This window comes from Nannospalax galili, unplaced genomic scaffold, assembly GCF_000622305.1.
Source record: "Nannospalax galili isolate Female #2095 unplaced genomic scaffold, S.galili_v1.0 scaffold252, whole genome shotgun sequence".
Lineage (NCBI taxonomy): Eukaryota > Metazoa > Chordata > Mammalia > Rodentia > Spalacidae > Nannospalax > Nannospalax galili.
The window spans coordinates 4,459,840-4,476,756 of NW_008333886.1; the positions used below are offsets into that span (position 1 = coordinate 4,459,840).

At 46.0% G+C, this 16,917-nt stretch overlaps 1 protein-coding gene across 2 annotated transcripts in view; it reads right to left on the reverse strand.

Moving 5' to 3' along the window:
- Window positions 1–3,230: 3,230 nt before the first annotated feature.
- Window positions 3,231–16,917, reverse strand: part of Garem1 (GRB2 associated regulator of MAPK1 subtype 1) — a 201,020-nt gene continuing 187,333 nt past the window's right edge. Inside the window, exons 5-6 of one of the 2 annotated variants that reach the window (XM_008828846.3) lie at window positions 9,971–10,137; window positions 3,231–8,329 (exon numbers count right to left, since the gene is read on the reverse strand). In XM_008828846.3, coding sequence (XP_008827068.1) covers window positions 7,438–8,329; window positions 9,971–10,137 — 1,059 coding nt within the window. In that variant the 3' untranslated portion in view covers window positions 3,231–7,437. Of the gene's footprint in view, window positions 8,333–9,970; window positions 10,138–16,917 lie in introns of both variants that reach the window. The other variant, XM_008828845.3, reaches the window with a different exon arrangement.

The window sequence follows — 16,917 nt, forward strand, 5'->3', positions numbered from 1 at the left end:
GAATGAGGTGTGTGCACAGGCTATTATTCTGAAAGTCGTTTACACTTTATATCCTGCACTTGTCTTATTCAGTATTTCCACTGAGCCATTTTTTTATTTTTTGGAGACAGGGTCTCCCTGTAGCCCCACCTTGCTATGTAGTCCAGGCTGACCTTGATCTCACAGGGACTAAAGGCGTATGCCACCACACCTGGCTGGTTCATCCTTTTTGATGAAGGAGCAGAAGATGTGCTCAGAGTCCTCTTTTTTGTTTTTTTAATTAAGATTTTTTTTTTATTTATATGTGTGTGTGGCTGTGTGTCTGCCACGTGTGTGGGTGCCCATGGAGGCCAGAAGAGGGTGTCAGAGCTCCTGGATCTGGAGTTACAGGTGGTTGTGAGATGCCTGGTGTGGGTGCTGGCAACCAAACTCTAGTCCTCTAAAAGCAGCAAGCACTTTTAATGGCTGAACCATCTCTCCAACCTGAGCCTATACTTCATAAGCAGGAGGTTTTCTTTTCAGACATGGGGTATATGCATAGGCGGGTATTGAACTTATAATTCTCCTGCCTCATCCTCCCAAGTGCTGGGATTGCAGGCATGCACCACCAAGTGTGGCTAGCAGTTTCTCTTGTTTCGAGTCAGCATTGACTAAGGAGGATCAGTTGAGGATTGCCTCTTAAGTTTAGTTAGGGGATCAGGGTGGGGCATTTCATGCAACACAAAACCATTCAGTCGTTTCTGAAAGTCAATGGTTGAAGAGATTGGGGGACAGTTGTAACGGAACAAAGACAAGACGGGAACCCAGGTTATATTTCTACTCTCTGTTTTCTCACAACCCATATGTGCTCTGGAGCATCCTTAACCCTCTATGGGTGTTACTCCTTCGACACAGAATAGGCCTGAGCTGGGCATGATGGTGCACGCCTTTAGTCTTAGCTCTCGGGGAGGCAGAGGAAGGTGGATATCTGTGAGTTCCAGGCCAGCCTGGTCTACATAGTGAGTTCCAGGCCAGCCTGGTCTACATAGTGAGTTCCAGGCCGGCACGGGATACAGGGAGACCCTGACTCAAAAAGACAAAAAGCAAAATCAAAACCAAAACACCCCCAAAACAAACAAACAAACAAACAAAAAAACCCAAAAGCTAAGATGTAGACTAGGCCTGCTCATTTCCAACACCCCCTTTGTCTTTTAACTTCTATTTTGTTGTGGATGGCATTTTCCATACTCAGCACTACGCCTCCTGGTTAGCTGGGTTTTGGAGGATACAGACCTGGGTTATATCTTTGTCTCTTACTGCTCCTGGCCCAAGAGCACCTTAGCTTAGGTCATTAAACACATCTATTTATCTACGTTTCAATTGCTTATGTCTTTTTTTTTTTTTTTTTGTCTTTTATGTAGACCAGACTGGCCTCCATCTCAGGGATCGACCTGCCTCTGCCTCCCAAGTGCTGGGGCTAAAGGTGTGTGCTACCACGCCCAGTTTCTTTCTTAAATTTTTTTCTTTTGCTTGTATCTTTGAAGCAAATATTTGTGTTAGTCTATGAACACACTGATCTCTTGGGTTCATTTTCACATCCATCACAAAGGGGAAGCCACTGACTTAAAGTGAGAACAGTTATTCACTTTAGGAAACTTCTTGTTGCATTTATCACAACCCAAACTCAACCTGGTTCCCTAAGCAAGTTCATGCTTCGCTCCCTCGTAGCCTGTCTTGTATGTTACACAGCACGTGCCACTGACATCACTCACTTGACTTCAGCCTTTGGTGCTGAAGACTGAGCTAAGGGCCTCAGGCATTGGGCTATACCTGGCCTTCATTTGAACGACTTCTTCCTGTCATCCCGTGGCTGCAGACTCGCTGTTCATTGTCATAGTTACTGGCCACCACCAGGAATGCCACAACATTGATGCTCACTCAACATCGGCTCAAGCAGCATCTGACTTTGAAGACTACAGACATATGCCGTGATACCAAGGGACAGAGTGGATACATACAGGTTCTTGTCAGCACAAAGTGGTGAAGCTTACTCAGCCTGGGGACGAGGCCTGATTCTCAAAGCCTGTGGATGAGTTCTCCAAGTTATGAGGGAATGAGGTGAGCAGGCATCTTAAGGGGAAAGCATTTCAGCAAAGTTAGGATGTATCCAGTACTTTCAGCTTTCAATAGATAATGCTTTTCCTGGGCACATAAGAATCAAAGGACATCTGATCCCAATCCAACTTATTTCTAGCTTCAAATTTCTTGGCAATAATATCCAATTTGAGAAGTCAAGTCTCCTAGTGTATGCCTGATGTTAGGAATTTTAGGATCTTTAAAAAAATATTTATTTTTATTTAATGTGTATGGGTGTATTGCTTGCATGTAGGTAGGTGCACCCGTGTCATGCCATACCCTCAGAGGTCAGAAGAGGGCGTCGGATCCACTGGAATTGGAGTTACAGATGGCTGTTAGACACCATGTGGGTGTTGGGAATCGAACCTGGGTCTTCTGCAAGAACAGTCAGTGCTCCTAACTGCCGAGCCATCTCTCCAGCCCCAGAATCTTAGGATCTTGACAAACATCTTTGGAAAGTTTCCGTCAAACCTATTGGCTCCCGTGCACAGCTCTGAAATTCAGGGTAATGGACACACCCCACCCCTGTGGAGCAGGAGAGTGAGACCGGAGCTTGAGAGAGGCAGAATGAATAATCCTGGAGATGTTTAGTCTAGCAAAAGCAATCAGGAAGATTGAGGGCATTAAAATGTCAGAAAATGCATTTATGCTGGGTTGAATGCAATAAAAGCTCTCAACCGAACTAGTCCGTCTCTAGCCTTTCTGAAGAACTCACCTGCCTTTGCCGTACGCAGCAGGTGTGATGCTCCGGCCTCTTCTCCATCAGCCTTGAGCATTTCTATGCTGTGGTGACTGTATCAGCTGAACTACACGTAAGGACAAAGATATGAATTTGTATGAGCCATGCCCAGACCAGAATATGTATGCTTATCTTCAAAATATTAACAAAAAACATCTACTTTTGTCTTCCGCTCCACCTCTTGACCACACAGGCACTGTCGCCTCTTTAAATGTCATGGGGTTGCCTGGCTGCCAGCGTCTTCTAAGCACCACAGCTGTTGCCTTGTATCTCTTCAGAACAGGCCTTGCAGTATTAGGAATCCCTTCAAACCAGCTCCCTCTGCCTAAACGGATGGAGACCGAGGCCTTCAAAAACCATGCACTAAGTCTGACTCAGTCAGGAAAAACTGCAAGAACAATTTTGAAAATTTCTTTACTTATAGACATTTCAGAACCATTTAAATCGACAATGAATTTTTTTTTAGACATAACATCTGCGTTTATCTTGAGGTACACTTTGAGCCCATGAGATAATGCTCTGGGAAGTAACTCAACTGCTAACTTATAGTTAACAACCCAACAGCTTTCCCAGCCAAGAATTCTACAGACAGTTCCAAGATCCTTTGAAAACACACAATTTCCATTTAAGTTAAGAAAATTCCCCAGATTCTCCAGTTTCAATTTTTAATCTTAACTGAAACATTATTTTAAACGGAACATAATACGAAAATGGGAAGAAAAGCTTTTAGTTAGGGAACTAGCCAAGCCCTATACTGACTTAACATAATATGGTCACAGCAATCCTACACAAGACTGTAAACAAAGGAAATCTGCCATCTGACAAGCTCTAATACAAAACTCATAGCTTAGAAGTTAGACAGAGCAGCACAATTACAGAAGACAATTTTAAACAAAATCAACATGAACTTGTTTCTGGTTATCTCAATGAGACAAATTTCAAAACAAGGAGCCTTGAAGACTCAGATGTGACTTAACATGATGGGTCAGAGCACTCTTGGCAAGATCACAACCCCACAGTCTGGGAGCAGTCCTCAAAGACGTGACTTAACACGATGGGTCACAGCACTCTTGCAAGATCACCACCCCACAGTCTGGGAGCAGTGCTAGTCCATCGTCTGCCCTCTGCACCTTGGACTCGTCTTAGCAGCTTTTAGATTTCTAGCAACAGTGGAAATGGGTGTGATGGGCTTGCTCCGGAAGCCTCACGTGCCCAACAACAAATGCAACTTTTTTGGTAGACTGCAAGTAAAATCGCCTTTGAACAGTTCATGAGATTCTTTGGAGAACTATCTTGTTTTCCAGTTTGTTATTCAGAATGTTAAGCTTACAGACAGTAGGGCATGAAGAGAGACTTATTACACACGGTGTTTGGGCAACGTCAGACTCTGTCCATGCTCACCCGCCCCCTGAACTTCTTAGAGAGGCATGTGGATGATGTGCAGGTGGCCCAGCAATGTGAGCCGAGGTTGTTTACGCATGTGTCTGACCAGCTGGAACGGACATAAGGTTGTCGCATTTCTTCGAGACAAGAATAAACACTGCAATGTAGCTGAATGGGCAGTTCGCTACAACTTCATAAACTTGAATGGTGTACATGGGCTGAGATAGAGAGTAGACATTTCACAGTTCATAAAGTTGAGCAGCTCAACTTGAAGACAGCTTGCAGGCATTTAGAAGACTCTGCGAAAGAACTGGTTGGTGAGTGCTTGAGTTTTTGAGTTGACTCCATATTTTACGTTTTAGCTGCTTGGCTTCGTTTATTGCTGTTCTTTTCTGATGGAGGGATGTGAAGATGATTTTAGTCATGAATTTAAGGATCCCCAAAAGGTCCTGTTGATAGATACTTTACAAGCACCACGGTCACTCTCTGGATTGTAGGGAACTTGCCACAAAAGGACGGTACTGTTCTGACCTTGGTTGGAAAAGGCTCTGCCGTGGGGTGTCTGCACGTTGCTGCAGAAGGTTAGGGCTGTTTCTACCTTCCTCCTCCTGAATGCATTTCCTGTTGTGATTCTCTCTGGTAGATGAATTCCTCGTCTAGTCAGGATCCTGCATAGACAGGTGCTCAGCTCAGAAATGGCAATTATGCTAACTGTGGCTTTCAGAAATGCCAGTAGATATTGATTATCATTAAAAAAGAACTCCAAGTCAGTAAAAGAAAATATGAGACCGTGAGAGACAGATGCATTTTCCTTTAATGTATTCCAAGCTTCACTGTCTGGAGGGTTTATTTCATATCCCTTAGAGGAGGCTGCCACTACGTCTATCTGTGGGTTCTTTGAAAGACAGCACACGTCACTCTCCAAGCACTCGCCTTCCAGGGAAATGTTTCTCGCATGCACATATAGTGTCAGCAACTCATTTTAAAATACAAATAGGAGGGCAGGGGCTGGGCCTTTTCTCAGCTCTGTGCATGGCACACAAAGGGTGCTCAATAAATGTTCAACGCATGCATGAATCCAAGGCCAGTCCTTGCCCTCGAGGAGACAGTAGGCTGCCACTCAATAGACTTGGCACAAACAAGCTAGGACCGAAATAAGTGAACTGAAAGAAGACAATCTTATTTTGTGTAAGATCTTTGCAGAAGATAAAAGGAGTCAGTTGTTCGCATGGGGCAACCTTCACAGACCAACCCTGTGGCACGCTTCTGAGTTTGAGAACCATGTCCAAGTGCTAGGTGCTAAAGAAAGGATGGAGGGAAGGTCAGTCAAGGGCAACCTGTTGCTTCCTGACTGCATCTTGTCTGTTTTTGTTCTTAAAGGAAGTTAATTTTCTAAGGAGCCAGTTCCCCACACAGAGAGCTGCTTTCTGAACAGGAGTCTCACCAGTCTCAGTGCCATACTGAGGCTTCTTCTGAACCATCTAGTCAGCCAGTATTATGGGGCATTCTTTTCACCTAGAATACAGTATTTACATTTGGGAGGCATATTAGGAGGGGAAAAAAAGCTGTTTTCTTTTTGTTAATGAGATAAAAAATAGAAAATTAGACTGGGTATCAATTCACTTCAAATCTAAATCATAAAATGGATTAAAATAGTTTTCAAATGGCAAGAAGTAAAGACATATTTCATAGAACTGCAATCCCTGGTGGGTTTTGTCAAAGCTTTTTTTTTTTTCTTTTTTGGTAACAGGAATAGATGACAAAATATGGTCAATCCTTCAGGATACGCTGACCCCCGGTGGCCACGGCATACACCTAACTTACCCGATGTCTGCTCACTTACAATCTGGGACAGACTGGGGGCTGCTTGGAGCATGCTGTGCTTAGAAAGCACCTCTGAGGGCTAGGTGCCTTTGAAGAGGCAAAAGCAGGGACATGACATTATATTTGGGATATTTGATTGCGTTTAGCAAAATTCTCCGACTCATGTTTAGGAATCCTCAGATTAAAAGTGTGCTGCTGCTGTGTTTTCTGTAGAAGACAGGAAGGGGAGGGTCATGAAATGGAAGGGGAGGGTCATGAAGTTAGCATGTGCTTTTACTGATATTTTAAGATCATTGCACAGCAGTGGCATATACACTAGAAAGATGGTCTGATTCACAAACTTTCCTAAAACTAGACGCATGTTGACAATACCTCACACACGTAGAGAAATGCTCCTTCAGATCTCTCATTGGCAGAGGAAGGGTTGCGGAGGGGATGGTTGTTCAAAAGTAGCTGTCATTTTCCCAAATGTCAGCATGGATATGCAAAAATCAGCCCTCCCACGGGCTTAAAAAAAAAAAATCACAGTTGATCTTCAGCAGGCTTTACTGATCTCCTCCATGTTTTCTGGGATGGAGCCGAAGGAGGCTGAGCTTCAAGGCTGAGGCTTTGAGAGTCTTTGGAATCATTCTACCAACCGTCCCTAAGAGAACGCACTCAGCTAAAGGTCGCTCCGATGGGTATTGAAAGTAAACAGGTATTACCTAAAATATCTGATTCAAAATTATGTTGAAAACTTATCCACGTGTGCACGTATGTACCTGTCTACACATATTTCATCCTAGCAGCGGCTACAGGTCAAACGTCACAGTCATGATTCGTGCTAATCCTTCGGACACCAGTTATCTTCTATCAAGACAGGAATTTTAGAAAATGCCTTTTGAGAAAAAGATTTCCACCAAGCATACAACAGTAAAGGGTCATTTCATATCACTAACATTTTCAGGCACGAGAGTAAAACAGTTGGCATGAAGTGATGCACATGGGACACAGTTAATATCTAAAGTCGATCCCCCGACGAAGGAAACTGCTTAGAAGTGTTGTCGTTTTTTAAGATTCTCATGTCTTCCAGCTTTGGCTATTTTGTAATAAATACCACACCTCCTTGAACACCTACTGGGGTAAGAAGGAGTTCTCTGAATTCGCCTTTAGCTCTTTTAGCAGCTGTTGAATGTTGAGTGACGTACAAGGCACACCTCTAAGTGTTCTGTACAGCATCTTTATTGATGTACAAAATAGCCTGTTCACCATTCAAAAACGGAATCTGCATAGTAGTATTTCTCTTATCCTATTTACAGAAGTTTGTTTTGTTTTAGTGCAAAAACACAAATGTGTGTCCCAGCCCACCCCTCTAGCACATGGTTCGGTTCTGTCTCATGTTGGTTGGGGCCATTTGGCTATATTTTGGGCCTCCAGCCATTAATAAACTGCATTATTTTCTTCACCTGCAGTTTGCTTAGTTTGAAATCCTCTGAGAGGATCTCTTCTGTTAATTGAACAAGCAAATTCCCATCAATCTTTTCAGTGACAAAGAAGGCTATGACGTCTTCAGACAAACCAATGAACCGTAAAGACTTGGACACCTCTTCTATAGAGAGTCCTGACAGGTCGGAGGGTGGCTGCCAAGGGGACCCATCACCACAGGACCTGGGGGCCAACTGGAGGTGGAGCGGAGATGAGAACGGATGAGAGGCAGGGATTCCCTGTATGCCCTTTTTGACAAAATACCGGTCCTCAGAGAGGTCCAGTGACCCTGACGTGGGGTCCTCCTCAGCACCATCGATTTTCAGGGGCAAAGGAGATGTTTCAGGGGTGACTTTCTGTTCCACTGGCTTTGGGGCCCTGGGGGGTAAGGCAGGGCAGGAGACACTCTGCTTGGTCATGCCAGCTGCAAGCACACTGTCCTCGGAGCTCTCCAGAGAGTAGCTGGCCGACTTGGGGCAAGTGGACACGCTGCTGTTGAACTCGGCAGTGCCGGTGGCAGGTGGGCTGCCCAGGAGCTCGCAGCCATCAAAATCAAAAGGGGCGGGGCAGTCTCTCTTTGGCGTCCCGGGGGTCTTCTGTCTGGGGTAGCTGTAGCTCCTACTTGGATCCAGCAGAAAGTCACTCTTAGTCTGGCTCTCTGATGCCCCCGAGTAATGGTTGGGCCAGGAGAGCCTGGTGGACAGCACTTCGGCAGAAGGACTTCCGAATGGGGACTTGGGGTCCGCAGAGTCACTTTTCACTCGGTTGCAGGGGTAGCAGGAAACAGGAGCACTGTCAGGAGGACTTGTGTCACTTTTGGTAACACTGCTAAGAAGCAAACACAGGGACGAACATTAGCAGAAAGTAAACGCCCAGCCTCAAGCCTTTCATTACTCACAAATGTTATTTTTAAGCAGAAAAGGGCAGTCAGGAAAAGAAAATGTACGTGTATTTCTTACCTTGAATTCAATAATGTACCTGCTAACTTTTTTTTTCCCCTTTAAAAAGAATCAAAGTGCATGTGTACTTGTGAATATCACATGACTTGAAAATGTGCAGGGGAGCTAATACACATGTATCGGTATATTTTCCCCAACAAGAAAGCCTGCTAACAGTTGCATCTTCATGATGAGAAAAATTCTCACATCATGCTTTGGTCAGGGTCTGAACGGTGATGTCTGCAGTAGGAAAGGGTAAGAGACAGGGTGGTGACAGGAGCCGCATGCACACCGAATGTGAGGCCCTGGCATGGCTGCATCAGCACCATGTAGGACTCTGATTCCTCCCAAAAGTCCGAGATGGGAAGAGATGTTTCCCATAGAACCGATACTTGCCCTGATTTCTGAGCAACAGTCTTCAAGTAGCAGGATTTAAAAAAAAAATTATTATTTTTATTTTATGTGTATACATGTATTTCCTGAATGTGGGTAAGTGCACCCATGTGGTGCAATGACCATGGAGGTCAGAAGAGGCTGTCGGATCCCCTGGGACTGGAGTTACGGACAGTTGTTAGCTGCCATGTGGGTGCTGGGATTCGAACCTGGGTTTTCTGCAAGAACAACCAGTGTTCTTAACCACTGAGCCCTTTCTCCAGCCCCCCAAGTAGCAGGATTTCAACATCCACAGAGCGGCAGCAAATGGCCTGCACAGACAGTGACCCTAAATGTGCAGAGCATGGGTGGGGGCACCTCAGCCTGGGTGGGGGCACCTCAGCCTGGGGGCCACATTTTCGTATTTTAAGAGAGTGGAACCAGAATGTGCTGAAAGGTGGGTGATCAGGCTAAAGAGGAAGCAGGCGGCCACATCTTGGGGAACAGTGGATGAAACGGGCACTTTGTTTTGGAGATAACCTTATGTCATGGCGGCTTAAAGTTTTCAGGGAGAAGTGGGGTGGGCCCATTCTGATGCTCTAGATGTAAGGAAGAGCTGAAAGTGACCTGGAGATGGATTTATCTTTAACCTAAGTACTGAAGAGTTCTTTCAAAAAGATTTCCATTTGCCAGCAATGACACAGACTGTACCTCATAGAGCTCATGGCTTCAGGATGACCCAGGCAGGAGGGAATGGCCACGCACAGTGACAGGCAGGAGGGGATTCCTGCTGGGTGGAAGTCAAGCAGAGGGCCAATGGCAGCCTTTGGTCTGTGGAAGCTGCTGTCTGCTTGTGTCAAGATCAAGGTGGAGAGAACCCAGTGCTGACCTCTGAGAAACAACAGTGCTTCTGAGAGAGCCGAGGCGGCTCCATCACTAACTTCTCACAGACCCTGGTGGCATTTTCCTTATCAAGACACTGGCTCTTCCATCCAGTCAACACCAACAGGAGTCCAACTATGCTCTTCCTGTAAAACTACTTTCAAAAGGCAAACATTTCTCTCCCGCCCCGGTGCTAGTTGTAAGTCTCATGGCTGGTGAACTGGCTGTTACTAGCCTTACAGTTGGTTGCAGTGAGCTCTGGCAGAAGACTTACATGTTGTGCAGCCCTGAAGAATAATAAGACAAGGTGGGGCTGGGAGAGCGGGTCTGGGGCCGCACTGGCTTGACTGTGCGAGGAGGGACGGAGGGACTTGTGGACAAAGGCTTTGCGCTTCGGGGTGGAACAGGTGGGGCGTTCAGGAGCCGGCATTCTTCCCTGACCTGGCATAGAAAAAACACTCCAGGTTAGCAACAGGCTGAGTAGACCCAGGGAGAGGGTTGGGGTGGGGAGCATAGGCTGAGCAGACCCAGGGAGAGGGCTGGGGAGCAGAGCTCCATTTCATAGGCTCAGGGGCCTACTTTAAGCAGTAATGGTAGAGGGGTATACACAGGAAATGAGGGGGGATGGGAGGTGGATGGTGGGGGTAAACAAGGAATCTCTCTCTCTCTCTCTCTCTCTCTCTCTCTCTCTCTCTCTCTCACACACACACACACACACACACACACACACACAGACCCCACCAGGAATAAAACCAGATCGCCACATATTTGCTGGAAACACCCTAATCTAGAAGGAAGCTGCAAGGTGACTGTCAGCTTCTGTGGAAATACAGCACTATGAAATACAGCAAGCTGCAGGGTGTTTGGTTAGAGCTGCTGAGATGTGAGGGCAGTGAGAGTGTCAGCCACAGTGTCAACAGAGGATCAGGCTGCTTGTCTTATTTCCCACCAAATGCAATTCAGTTTACCATAAATTTACATTTATTTATTTACTTATTTACATAGTGGGGTGTGTGTGTGCATGCACTGTGCCAGGGCATATGTGTAAAGGTCAGAGGACAATGTGCAGAGTAGGCATCTCCATCTGCCATGTGGATCCTGGGGATATAACTCAGGCTGTCAGGGCTTGGTGGGAAATGCCTTTACCTGCGGCGCTATCTTGCTGGCCTGAAATGTGGACTTTCTTCAGGGTTAAAGCTCCACTGAAGGTATGTCTGGGGCTTCTCAAATATAAATGCACATGAATTCATGGGGAACTTTTAAAATGAAGATTGAAATTCTTGTTTTAAAAAATTTTATGGTGCTGGGGACTGATCTCAGGGCCTTATGCATGCTAGACAAGTGCTCTAGACACTGAGCTAAATTGTCAGTCTTTTAAAAAGTCTTGTTTTCAAGCTGGACATGTGGCCCATGGCTGTAATTCTGGTTCTCAGGAGGCCAAAGGAGGAGGATTTCATGAGTTTGAGGCCAGCTTGGTTACAAGTAAGAGGCAGGCTAGCCAGGGCTACATAGTAAGGCCCTGTCTCAAAAAGCTCCCTACTCTTTTTTCAATTTGAGGCATGGTCTCCTAAGTTGGCCTGGCTGGCCTGGCCCTTGTGACCCTCCTGCCTCAACCTTCTAGGTAGCTGGGATTACAAACCTGAGTTAGGATGCCTGGTTGAGTCTGCATTTCTAACAGGCTCCTGGGTGAAAGTGACACCATGGGACCAGGGAGCACACTGTAAAGTTGCAGAAGGAGCAACCAGGAATCTCCAACCCCAAAGCAGCACTTTTACTGGTAAAAGGTCTCCTCTGATTGCCCTCCCAGGATGCCTGGGGCTTCCTCACTGGGCCTGCTCTCCAGCCCTTGCTGTCTTCCCCAGACAGCTCTAGTTCTGGCATGTCCTTCTCCACATCAGCAGCAGGGGGCACTTGATGCCAGGTTGTGCTCCTCTACTGAACCACAGCAGTAACAGCAGTCCATTCAGTCCTTGGAACACGCTGTGCTTCAGAGGCCCCACCTGCTTTCAGGCCATGTCCCCACCATTCCTTGCACCCTCTCTGTCAACATCCTGCCTTCCAAGCCATGCTGGGTCCATATGGACAGTGAAACAGCTCCCCGTTAGCTGTGGTGAGGAGGATGCTGAAGAGGAACAGGGAACAAGGGATGGCACTGCATCTCACTTCCTATGCTGACTGCACCCCGGGCCTCCAACTGGAGTGCCAGGCCTGGTTCACTTGCAAAGAAAACCAGCCAGGGAAGAAAGCCAGGTGATCATGCACAGCGCCTCAAGCTTTGACTTCTCAGTGGGAAGAAAGGAATCTTTTTATTGACTTTTTTTGGAGACAGTGTTCATGTAGTCCAGGCTGGCCTATGTAGTGGAGGATGACCTTGAACTCCTGAGCCTCCTGCCTATACCTCCCAAGTACTTGGATTACAGGTATGTCTATGATGCCCACTGGAAGTGACTTAAAGAGCATCACTTCTTGTATTTCTTCATAGGCCCAGGGACCACTGCTCTTGCCCACTGACTCTCAGCCCTGTCACTGGGTTGGGAATAGGAGGGTTTTCATCTGAAGAAACTCTGTAAGCTAAAACAGCTAGCGGCCCATCTCCCATTGCTGAACTAAAAAAAAAATTAAAAAAAAACAAAACAAAAAACAACAACAAAAAGACAGACTGGGTGTGGTAGCACATGCCTTTAGTCTGAGAACTCTGGATGCAGAGGCAGGTGGATCTCTGTGAGTTTGAGGCTAGCCTGGTCTATACAGGAAGTTCCAGGCTAGCTAGGGCTACTTAGTAAGAACCTGTTTCAAAAAGTAAAATAAGGTGGTGGTAGTAGGTGATTACAGAAAGAAAACCCAGAGGCAACAGAGGTGATAGGATTGTTCTACTCTGACACCATTTTCTTTTCTAAAGAAGGCGAGAATTGCTGGGCATGGTGGTGCATGCCTTTAATCCCAGCACTTGAGAGAGAGACACAGACTGGTGGATCTCTGTGAGTTCAAGCCCAGCCTGGTCTATTCAGTGAGTTCCAGGCCAGCTGGGATTACAGAGAGACCCTGTCTCAAAAAAACCAAAAAAAAAGGTGAGACTCAGGGTTGGAGAGATATCTCAGTGGTTAAGAGCACTGGCTGCTCTTGCAGAGGACCCAGGTTTGATTTTCAGCACCGACATGGCTCTAACAACCATCTGTAACTCCAGTTCCAGAGGACTCTGACACCCTTGGGTACACTTATATCCATAGAAGCAATACACTCATACACACAAAAATAATGAAATATTTTTTAAAAAGGTGAGAACCAGCTTGGACACTAGTCTAGCTGTGTGGCCCTAATCCCTGGCCTGGGGGAAGACGCAGAATCATCTTCCTTGGTCTTGGCTGCGGCTTGCACAGTAGTTGGCTGTGCTTCTTTCCTTCCTCAGGACAGATGGTACAACTCTCTGGTAGGTATGCGTTGGTGAATGTTAATGAAAACATGGATCATAGGTGAGGAGTTGGCTAACATTTTAATTTTGAAAAAACAATTTCTTTTATCAGACAAAGTGGATCACAGGGAAAACATGCTTAGCGAATTCAATTTAGAGTCTTCTGTATTTTAGAATCAGTCATTAAATATGACGTTTCATTAGGGAGTGCTTATCTGACATGTCAATTGCAATGTGCTGAGATGCCAGTTACAATATGTATTTTAATTAAAAATATTTAGCTGACTTTAATCTTGGAAGTCAGAAAAGCATCATTTGCATCTGAATGTCACCTCAGGGACATCCTGTTCTTATCACCAGTTATCTAAGGCTGTTGGCTAGCACCTTCATAACTGGGCCATCTGTCCCAGGGGGGTTTCTATGGGTTTCCCACTGTCTAGGCTGGAGGTGGACAGTGAAAGGAAGTATTTGTAGATGCCAGGGTCTGGTCAGAGGGGAGGCTGTGGTTAATGGAATCTGAGACACAGGCAGCATTGGGGGCACCCACAGGGCTCCTGAAAGGAGTCTGAGTGTAATTCAGTCCAGTGAGAGAAGACTAGGCTTCCCTCAAATGCACTTTGGAAAATGCCAGTATTAAGAACTACAACTTTAAAGGCAGAGTTCTGTGGAGGCTCCAAATGAAGGTCTGTGCTATCCCAGGAGGGTGGGAGGGGCAGTTCCCAGTGGGTGAGGTGTCTGGCAAGCCACAGACCCACTTCCCTGTGGCTGGGGACTTTCAACTTGCGTTGCAGATGTATCTGCTCCAATGAAGTCATATTTCATGGCCTATTACGGGAGGAATTACTTTGGCGAGATGTATACGTTCTGGGATTCCAAAGTTATAAATAGGGTTTACTGTACCATCTTATTTCCTGTCTTTCAGGCCCTTACAGTATCATCCTATTTTTCTTTGCTTCTTGATTTGATTTAACATGAGACATTTTTTATCTAAGAGGAAGGCAGCTATGATGTAAATGAATTTTATCTGACAATAAATAAAAGGTCCCTGAGAAGGCTGGATGGCCAGTCACCCATCTCCAGTTTTCTCTCATGTCCAGTTTCACTGTGAAGTGCTACGATTCCTTTCGAAAGCCTCTGCATGTGGCTTTTATCAGGTTCCTTCCCAACTCCAGGGGACAAAGGTCAGCCTTGGCTGCCTTCAACATGAGCCTCTGTAGACCAGCTTTGACCCATCTTTCTGATTTTTTCTCAGACTGCTTCTCCGGGCCCCCTACCCCTCTTTAATACATGGATCTGCTTGGCAGATTCATGATGCTGGGCTAAGTGAGGGGTGGGACCCTGTTTTGAGGATGTTACCATCTCTCACAGATTATAGATGTTACTATCCCTCACAGATTGTGGATGTTACTGTCTCTCACAGACTATGGGTGACCTTTGCCCATCTGTAGGTGATTTGTGGCTATAAGTAGCTTGGGTGTTGAGAAAAGCTCCAAGCACCAACCTCCTACTGTTTGAGACAAAGCCATGGACAGACACAACAGTGTGAAAGGTGAGCTCCCGTCTGCACCCAGAGCCTTGCTCTCTTCACTCTCAGAAGTCCTGCATCCTCTAAATGTCAGTGTCTTAAATCTTAACAAATATCTAATACCACTACCCTGGTGTTGATAGTTCTTTTTAGTATTTACATAGATGACTGCTAAGGTTAATACATTTATTAAAGCTGGAATAGCCAGTTCTGCTCTTTCAGAGTCTATGTGGCATATTCTTGGGGAGGGACATTCAAGCACCATTCTAGCACTTGGGAGGCTGAGGCAGATGCAGGTGAATCTCTGTGTTTGAGGCCAGCATGGTCTACACAGTAAGACCCTGTCTCAATCACAGCCCTCAACACATCAAAAAAAGAACCCACCATTTATCCCACTGAAATAATCTAATAGAATTTGAAGTAAACTGTAAAGGCGTCTTGTCCTGGGTGCTAACTGCTCTGTTTCCAAGAGTCTGAGGAACACAGTCATTACTTTCCCTAGTTACTGTACTAACTTCATGCTGGTACTTATGAACTCAAATGCATGCTGAGTGCCTATCACGGAGGTTGTCCTGAACACACAAAAATAAGTAACTCACAGAGTGGTTGTTGAAGGGAGGGGAATATAATTAAGATAAAGATTGTCAAGTGTATTAACGGAAGTATGTACAGAGGTTTGTGGGAGTACCATGAATTTACTCAAGACAGCAGAAGAATAAATTGATAGGAGGCTTCACTGGGAGAATCTTGAGGAAGCAGGATTAGGAGGGAACGAATGGCCGGGGGGTGGGGCACGAACGCTGCAGTGATGCTCTGGTTGGGGAGATGCTGAGACAAATGCTGGTACCACCTATCAGATAGAAACTCAGATGGAGGAACAGGGCTTGGGAGAAACCATGGAGGTCAATTCTGAAAACATTGGTTGAAACTTGGCTTTGTGCTAGTCAAGGGAATCAGAAATTATGGTGTCATACCAGAGGAAAGAAGGGTAAATACCCACAAGGGTGGCAGGGGAGGAAAGCAAGTGACTGCATCCTATGGTGATGAACCATGAGAGGCTAGAATGAAGGAGATGAAGGAGGGGGGCATTTAGAAGGAAGATACAGGACCACAGTGTGCACACGGTGTCAACAAGCCTGAGAGTTGGCGGGGGGGGGGGGTGTCACCAGGTGGGACAGTCAGCAGGTCATCAGCAAGCTTAGTAAATGAGGGGTGAGTGATGTGAGAGGAACAGAGTTCCTGGGAGCAGAAACCTGAAGGGGAGGAGAGAGCAGACCACTGTTTCTGAACTGTTCCGATAGGAAGCAGGGCAGGCCACTGTTAAAGGGACTCTGGACGGAGGACAAGAATTGTGTGTCGGTATGTCACGTGCACTTCCTAGAGCCTATGCTGAACTCTCAGTGCCGAGGTTGGAGGGGGAATGAACACACTGCTCTCCACCTTGCTGTGCCACCTCTGGCCACATTGAGCTAGAAGAATCATTATTGCTAATGTGCCCTTGACAGCTGAAGTGAGGATAAAAATGTACCCAGTGGGACCAATGACTATCGAAAGCTTCATGTTTTAAGTGATGATGGTCATGAAGTTAAACACAAGTTCAACCACTGGCTGAAATCAAATCTATCATGGAACGGGACTACCTTTCCTGACTTCCTGAAGATTGCAGAAAGTTAAACCTGATTTCCTGCCTCCCAAAATAGGCATTTAACGCCCTCTGCCACTCACCACTGTCACAGCTTTATTTAGTTGGGAGCCTGAGAACAGGGGAAAGGACTGGACATTTGTGAAAAATGGAGGTCTTTTTCTTCAGATGCCTACATGGTAAAAGTAATTCATGAGACTTTATTTTTTTAGAAAAAACATTATTAAAAAAATTAAAAAAATATTATTTTTATTGTATGTGTATGAGTATAATGCCTGCATGTAGGTGGGTCCATCTGTGCCATGCAATGCCTGAGGAGGTCAGAAGAGGGCATCGGATTCCCTGAACTGGAGTTACAGATGGTTGTTAGCCATTATGCGGGTGCTGGGAATTGAACCTGTGCCCTCTGTAAGAACAGCCAGTGTTCTTACCTGCTGAGCCAGCTCTCCAGCCCCTCATGAGAGTCTCTTAATTGTACAAGGGGGGTTTTTGCATGACTGAAAAACAGGCTGGCCAGGCGTGGTGGCATATGCCTTTAATCCCAGCACTTGGCAGAGGCAGGCGGATCTTTGTGAGTTCGGGGCCAGCCTGGTCTACATAGTGAGTTCCAGGACAGCTGCTGGGGCTATAGGGAAACCCTGTCTC